The sequence below is a fragment of the Embiotoca jacksoni genome, unplaced genomic scaffold, assembly GCF_022577435.1.
Source record: "Embiotoca jacksoni isolate LCO1_2020_lvr unplaced genomic scaffold, fEmbJac1.0.p SCAF_53, whole genome shotgun sequence".
Taxonomy (NCBI): Eukaryota; Metazoa; Chordata; class Actinopteri; family Embiotocidae; genus Embiotoca; species Embiotoca jacksoni.
The window spans coordinates 596853-605235 of NW_027185407.1; the positions used below are offsets into that span (position 1 = coordinate 596853).

Here is an 8383-nt window from a genome sequence, read left to right on the forward strand (position 1 = left end):
TCATTTAAAGGTCAATGCTATTTTCCAACTGGGGTTAAACTGACCAGTCTTCTCAGGAAGGAGGGGTGATGAGCAGGATCTGTTGACACAGTGTAGTTATGCAATGTTAGATGATGTTATCCTTGACCAAGAGGAGGTGTATTCAAAGGTGCGGCGGTTTAATCCAGCCGAACACATGCAATTACCATTAAATTTAATCTGATGCAGTTGGAATAAAATTCTAACAGTATACATACAAGTATGACCCAATATATACATTTAATCCCCGTTTTTTGGGGCCATTCTATTGAACAGCAAATCAATACATGTGAACTGTTTTGTTGTGTCTACTGCCCTGCTGGCTGGAGCATGTTGAAGAGATAGTGGCTGACAGAGAAGGGATCAATAAATGCTGAACTCTATTACCAGCCCCGTCACTCCAACCCTCAGCTAGGCAAATATGTAACAATGAGTAAGTCTGAGCTGGTGGCATAACCTTATATAATGTTACGAAAGACCTGGCTGGATTTAAAGAGTTCATTCACATACCGTCTGCACTGCCGCTTTCCTTTAGGAGAATTACGTGGAACTTCAGGTGATGTGTTGTCTTGTTGGAGAGAACCGGTTACCATGATGCCACAGTTCAGCTGGTTTTTCAGCGAATGTTTCCCCTGGGAAGGTTCCAGTAGAACTCCATGTTGACAGTCTGACTCGGGGGACGAATTCACGGTGACACAACCCCATCAACGTCAAAGAAAAGCCACTTGACCTGAACAGGAGCAGTCTCCGAAATTATTGATCCCCCCTCGTATTGGCTGATATTCTTTATTTACATTCTGTACAAACAGCATATACAGTACACTGCTCCAAAAAATAAAGGGACCACTTAAACAACTCAATGTAACTCCAATCAATCCCACTTCTGTGAAATCAAGCTGTCCAGTTAGGATCAACACTGATTGAGGATCAGTTTCACCTGCTGTTGTACAAATGGAACAAACAGGTGGAAATGAGGCAATTATCAAGACAACCCTATAAAGGAACGGTTGTGCAGGTGGTGACCACAGACCGTTTCTCTGTCCTCGTCCTTTCTGGATGATTGTTGGTCCCTTTTGCATTTTGCCAGTGTCCTCACCACTAGAGGGAGCATGAGGTGTCTCCAACCCACAGAAGTTGTTCAGGTAGTGCAGCTCATCCAGGATGGCACATCAATGCACACTGTGGCAAGAAGGTTTGCTGTGTCTGTCAGCACAGTGTCAAGAGCACGGAGGACATACCGGGAGACGGGCCGGTCCACCAGGAGACGTGGAGGGGGCCGTAGGAGGACAACAACCCGGCAGCGGGACCGCTATCTGCTCCTTTGTGCAAGGAGGAACAGGAGGAGCGCTGCCAGAGCCCTACAAAATGACCTCCAGCAGGCCACTAATGTGATGAAATACATTACATTATTATTATTAATAATAATAATAATAATAGTTATTATTGAAATAACTGTTTAAACAAATTTAAATAGAACAATTTCTCATTTATTAAGTTTATGTTCTGTCAAAAAAACAACAACACACTGATGCCAATATATCTGTAATAGGCCAACATTGACCGGTAAACACGGCTGACCGAAATATCGGTTGGGTTCAATTACCCAGTCACCGTGATCAGTTCTCTCTCTGCAAATGTTTATAGAACATGTTGGGCCTTGTAACGACTAAAGATTATAGAACATCAATCACCCAGTTTATATAGTTATTAGGGTGAAGGTTGTGGAGGTGTGTCTGGCTATAACAGGATCAATTTCAGTACACTTAAAAGACTTTAATATCTGGGGTGTTTTAGTCATAAAATAAGTTGGGATAGTTGGGTTCTTGTGTGATCTTAATTCAATTCTACTCAATTCAATTTAATTTTGTTTTTTTATTTTAACGAGTCTACTGCAGAAGTTAGTTTTGTCTTAGTCAGCCCAAACGCATTGTTAACATTACCGTGTTTGCACTTCATGGGCTATCAGCATGTCATTGTAACAGGTCTACCTGCCCCTGCCGTCTAAATGAACCCACATAAAAACAGTCAAATTTGAAATGGCATTTTTTTTTTTTCCATTTCAGAGTTCTGTTCAGACTGAAACAGCTTTTTCTACCATCAAAAAAAAGTGCTTTTCCAAAACTTCCTAGAGAGTGCCTTAATTCTTAAATTCCAGTTCGGGCCTTCAGTGTTTCGGCTCCAAAATAAACAGAGCTTTATAAAACAAGGACTTTACCCGCTGACGGACGGCTGCCAGTAAAGAGTTCTTTCATTCACCCTGACTTTTTCTGTGTAAATGTCAGTGTGGCTGAATGCACAGATGCCTTGTGTTCAGAGATTTCTCCAGATTCTCAGAATCTTTTAATGATATTATGAACCGTAGATGATGAAATCCACTAATTCTTTGTAGTTTTACGTTGAGGAACGTTATTCCTAATCTTTGCTCTTTTAACCCGCTCGGTTTCCCAACTGTTTTGGAAACGGGGTTGTATGCCCTCACAATATATACTGTATTTGATAGCATGGACATTTGTGGGTCATTTCAACCCTGGGAAGGTGAAATATATTCTATGGCAGCAAATATAACAAGTATCATGTCGCCCTGGCAGACAGTATGAACAAAGTATTGACCTGTCTGAAAGGACAGACAGACAGCAAACATCCGAATAGATAGAGACAACGGTGAGCCATAAAGCAGACTGGAAATCAGAAGGACAGATCTCGTTATTTATTCTGTGTGAATGAGATTTATTTGATTTCATGTCTGGTAAACGTGTCCTTTAAAGGTTATGTTTTGCAATGACCCTCTGTGACTGGCTACAAGGCAAAATAATGTCGAATGTGAGAGAGCAAGGTCATGTTAATCTGCTCAAACATCTGGACTCTCCAATGAAGTATTCACAATTGAAAAAGAGAAATGGAAAAAGCAGGGTATCAAAGATATTTGTGAAATTCATGTGGAAAAAACAGCATCAGCAGAAAATGATGAGCGTCGCTGCCCGAATCAGGAAAAACTGGCCCCAAAAAAGACATATTTGTCTTGAGCAAGTGAACAAACAGTGAGTTGGGGGGAAGTCCTTTGTGGCACCAGCTTATTACGACTTCGAGTTAGATTTTATTGTGAGGAAAGCTTCTCTTGTCACCAGTAATCATGGTGGGAGCGAAGGAGGAAGTAACAGGATGTTGTTATACAGTCAGAGGAGGACTTCAACACTCGAGGCCTGAACTTGTTTCTCATTTCAAACTCAAAGCAAACTCTGAAGTCAAGAAAAAAAAATCCCTAAATTATGGTCCTATAGTTTTAAAGATGAAACAAAGGACAGTCGATATAAAGTACGAGGGCCAATCGAAACGTTCAGCGACGTCCTGTTGTGTGAACGGTGACTGCATTTGGCTTCCTGTGACTTGTCTTTGTTTCAGGGTGAAATCACTAAAACATGACTCCTCAGGACGTGTCTCCACAGAGAGATTTGTTTCAATCCGTCCCAGCTGTGGTTCTAATGGTTAGAATACCAGAGCCAAAGCTCATTTTTACACTTCAAGTTTTTTCTCGCCTGTATTTTGGCTTCTGAGTGCTGCCAACACACAGGTGACCTGCAGCTCGGTATTGTCCCTGAATGCATCTTGTGTCTACACAGATGGAGCTGTTCATGCTACATGTTCTGCACAGACATGATGGCAGTCAAGAAGTTGATCTTTCCAAATGAGACTTTTGGCCACATTTACAATGAGGCACCATTTTTTTTTTAACAAAACTCTGATGTAGTTTTCGATTTTGCAAGTGCATTATGTCATCATGTGTCCTTTTTTTTTACTTGTTTAATTAAAGGCTCTTAAGAAAATAAGGGGAAAATACATTAGTATTATTATTATTAGTAGTAGTATGAATTAGGGAGGCAGTAATGAGACAGCACGAGTTATTTTAGCCAAATCATTACTCAGGCATTTGCATTTATATGTGTTTAAGTCACCAGCACAGACCGCACTGGTGACTATTCAAGAATGAAAGGACAAAATATATTTAAAACAAATATTTAAATGAGAAAAATACACCAAGAAAATGCAGTTTTGCTCAGTTTTTGCATATATGAGTTGATAAAGTATACACATGGCGATGAAGGACAGGGTGATAATTATAAGATTAGTTCCAGCCTCATGCTGGCGGTATTAAAGGGGCAACGCTACCATCTAGAGGCTGAAATGTGAAGCTTTTTTATACTGAAGCTGTACTCCGTGTGTTCCTGTAAACTTAATGAACAGTTACCATTATTGAATGCTGTTTACAGACTTTTATTTGTTTTTGATCCCTTCTATGAAGGTCAAATTAAAATCTTGACTCTTTGTTGAGGTAATTTCAGCCGTCTGTGAAGTGGGCGTGTCCTGTAGCTGTTGAGCTTCTTCTCTCAGTGGGTCCGTAAGCTTGTCTATTTAAGCCATCTTTGATTTTAGGCTTGTGTGTTTGTTTCAGCTTTGTCTCAGGTCATCGTAGCAGAACTGTCAATCTGCTGCCACAAAATGTAATTTAACTATATTTCAACGAATCTCAAGGCTGAAAAGTAGCTTCATATGTTAACACCCTTTATGTCTTCGGGTTGTTTGTTTGTCCCTCTGTCCCGTTCTTGTGAACACGATATCTCAAAAATAATATGATGGAATTTATTCAAATTTGGCAAAAGATCAACTCGGGACCAAGGATGAACGGATTCGATTATTGGGGTCAAAGGTCAAAGTTGAAGGTCACTATGACCTCACTTGTCTTTCACGTGTTCATGTGAACACAATATCTCAAAAACGCCTCGAGGAAAGTTCTTCAAACTTGGCAAAAACATGCACTTGGTACCAAAGATAAACTGATGACATGTTGGGGCTCAAAGGTCTGGGTGATATTTCAGAAACACCTAGAGAGAATTTATTAAAGTCTTTGACTTAGCAATGAACTGATTAGAGTTTGGTGGTCAACGGTGTCTTTCCCGTTGCTGTGAACTTGATATCTGCAGAATGCATCGAGGGAACCTCATCAGATCTGGCAGGAAGAACTGAATCGATTTTGGTGATTAAGGGTCATCACTGAACTGGTGACATTGCCTCGGGGTGTCCATGTAGAAACTGTGCTGATTGTTTAGGTCTTCAGGGTTGAAGTTATGTGTTAACCGTCTACGTTTTAGAATTTATAGCTTCTCTGCAGCAACATCGACCTGTTTCTGGAGAGACGACAACCTGAGCGTTTAGCAGAAGATCCAACCTCCAGGTGGTAGTTCGGTTGGTCGGTACCAACTCTGTTGTGATTCATGAGGTGATATATTAAAGTCAAAAAGCTTCAGCTGGATGCAGTTATATGAACAGTTTCATGAACATCATTTATTTTCACCCTCCGTCCTCCTCCGGCTGCTGACTGCAGGAGGAGCGTGTTCGGGTCGAGACCAGCGACGGGACCGGCTGAGAGTCCAACAACAGAAAAGAGCTGAAGGAAAACAGGGATTTTAAAATCCTTCGTGTAACATTGCGAAGTCACGTAAAATATTTGTGAACTTTTCAGAATTGGCACAAATGATCTTCTCCGTGTCGTCGGGCTGTAAACTAGAAGGTGAAAACGTTCAGAGCGGTGAAGCTGGCCGCTGTGGTGAATCTACATCAGTCCGAACACGTTTAAATATTTCAAGAGAACTTCTCTGTCGTCATGGTGACTATCTCATCCATGTAGCCTGATTGATCCCGCTGATGGGGGGCATCCCGGGGGGCAGCAGAGGGGGCAGCTGACTGTGTCCAGAGGTGGACGGTGGTGCGTACCCGCTGTTCAAGCTAGGTGCCATCCCCATGACGGAGGGGGGCGGAGCCGCCAGCAGGTAGCTGTAGGCTGAGAGCGGTGGGGTGTGGTAGGACATGGTGCCGGGGGGGTAGTGGTGGTAGCCCAGAGGTGGGGCGCAGGCCGGAGGTAGCGCGGTGTAACAGGAGCCCTCTGTCGTCATCATGGACTGAAGCTGCTGGTAGCCGTCGCAGGACATCAGGGAGCTGGAGGTGGAGACATCCAGGGTAGGGGGAGGAAGGGGAGGGGGGCAGTGGGGGAGAGGTGGGGCGGCTGGTGTAGAGGGGAGATCTGGGGCGGGGGGGCAGGACGGAGGGGCGCTATGATCTGTGGGAGAGAAGAAATATGGAGTTAGATCAATCAGCAGCCAGCAGTGATGTCATCAACCATCAGTGATGTCATGAACCATCAGTGATGTCATCAACCATCAGTGATGTCATCGTTGGTTTGTGAACGTTATGAATCCTCCAGTTCAGATTCTGTCCGTCACCATCTTTGATAGTTCGGAGCGGTTTGGAGCAGGAAGTGACCATATTTGGACGAGCTGGGGGAGGAGCCAGAGGTGGATCTGACCGATCTGATCGGAAACCTGACGATACTACGTCCCGCCCACCGATAGCTGTAACCTGACTGCACCACAGGCCTGTCAATCAAACAGACACGCCCCCAAAAACAGGTCTTCTTGAATCTTCTTTTCTAATGAATGAGGGATTATTTTCAGATGGACCTCCAGAAAACTAATAAGAAGGAGTGACTTTAGCTAACAACACCGAGATAACTGATGGACACATTTTATTCACTTTGGATTTGATGAGAGAAGTTGAATGGGAGTCTATGGAGCCGGAGGCTTTTTGGAGCCGACCTCTAGTGGCACTCGCTGGTATTGCAGCTGAAGACACTTCTGGATCGGAACCATTTTACAGACCTGAAGCTACGAACTCTTTTAAATAGAGTGTCTGAGTTAGATCTTAGTGTTGATCAGATTTGAGTCTGTCTGGAACGGTTCGGCTGCTTCACGACATCTTGGAGTGAAACGGCGACTTGAAACGAGCTGCTGCTCGCCGGCTAATCTGATGAGATCAGAGTGAGACGAGGCTTTGAGCTGATGTCATGTGAGAGTCCGCATCTGTAATTAGCGGAGTCATGAACATGGCTGGTCTGAATGTCTCACGGGCGACTGTTGTCTTTGAATTTGTTTAAACTAGCTGAAAACATACACTTAACACCAACTGATGAGATTTTGGGGGGTGAAGGTCAAAGGTCAAGGCCACTGTCCCCTCACGTTGATGCTCCCGTGCTTGTGAAAGTGATATTTCAGAAACATCTTGGAGGTTCACTTTGGCTCAGCAATGAACTGATTTGATTTTGGAGGTCAAAGGTCACTGTGACCTCATGTCTTTCCCGGTTTTTTTTTTAAGGCAAAACTTCAAGAACGCCTCGAGGGAACTTTGGCACAAAGGTTCATTTGGATGCAAGGATGATTTTTTGGAAATGAAAAGGTCAAAGGTCAAGGACCTCCCTTCCCTCCTTATCTGCCCACTCCATTCTCGTGAACAGAATTTCTCAGGAATCTCTTCAAATTTAGCACAAAACATTCACTTTGACTCAAGAACAAACTGATAACACTTTGGTGGTCAAAGGTCAAAGGTCACTGTAAGTTCACATCCCATTTCCCATCGTGAATGTTGTCTCCAACATGTCCTGTCCTGTCGCTCTGATTGGTCGAAGGACAGAAGACACCGACCTGGGTTGATGGCGACCGGGGGAGGGGGGGGGCGGCGGTGGAGGAGGCGGAGGAGCTTCTAGATTTGGCAGCTCTGCAGAATAAAAAAATACAAAACAGAGAAGAAAAACGATGTAAAACAAGCGTTTATGGATTAAAAGCTGAACCGTGAGTGCTGCGCTGTGATTGGTGGACAGATTTACTCACTGCTGGCCCTGCTGTCGTCTCTGGGAGACGGCTGGAAAAGAATATCAACCCAAGTCAGAAATCCAGCCGAACACACGCCGATACAACCTGAAACACCCGAGTACTCTCACCTGAGCCGGCCTGGGAGGTCGGGGGCTGCTCGGAGGGGAGGCCTTCCTGGCAGGCGGGGGGGGCGGCGGGGAAGAGGATGGACGGCGGTGGAGGGATGTCCCCGATCCCAAAACCGTGGTCAGACAGCTGCTGCTTGGCCTGCGAGTACAGATCCAGGATCTGGTGGCAGATGTCTGAGGTGGAGGAGAGCGGCGGAGATGAGAGGAGCTCCGGGACGCCGAGTTAGAAGCAGAGTTTCTATTTTACCTTCCAACACCTCCACCGGCACGTCGTGGACAAACTGCTCCCACCAGCGCCGGGTCGACTGCCTGGTCCAGTCCTGGATGTCAAACTTACAGAGACGCCCGGCCAGGTACATGACGGACACCGCGATGATCTGTGGCTCCCACTGCAAGGCCACCAGCGTACACAGGCTGGGGGAGGGGGGGGGGGGGGGTTAACTCTAGCTATCAAGTGGTAATACAACATTTTTAAGGGTAAATTACAGTTTTTCTTCTACGTCACTGGAGCGATTGTTTCCTCTGGACCGTGTTTCAGACAGA

The 8383-nt window shown here is 44.7% G+C and overlaps 1 protein-coding gene across 1 annotated transcript in view; it reads right to left on the bottom strand.

Annotated features, from left to right (window-relative positions):
• Window positions 1-4015: 4015 nt before the first annotated feature.
• The window catches only part of LOC138212156 (cyclin-K-like), a 6183-nt gene continuing 1815 nt past the window's right edge, over window positions 4016-8383 (bottom strand). The window contains exons 6-10 of the mRNA XM_069172440.1: window positions 8088-8254; window positions 7841-8014; window positions 7731-7761; window positions 7545-7617; window positions 4016-6179 (exon numbers count right to left, since the gene is read on the bottom strand). Of these exons, the coding sequence (XP_069028541.1) occupies window positions 5682-6179; window positions 7545-7617; window positions 7731-7761; window positions 7841-8014; window positions 8088-8254 (943 nt within the window). The 3' untranslated portion in view covers window positions 4016-5681. The remainder of the gene's footprint in view (window positions 6180-7544; window positions 7618-7730; window positions 7762-7840; window positions 8015-8087; window positions 8255-8383) is intronic.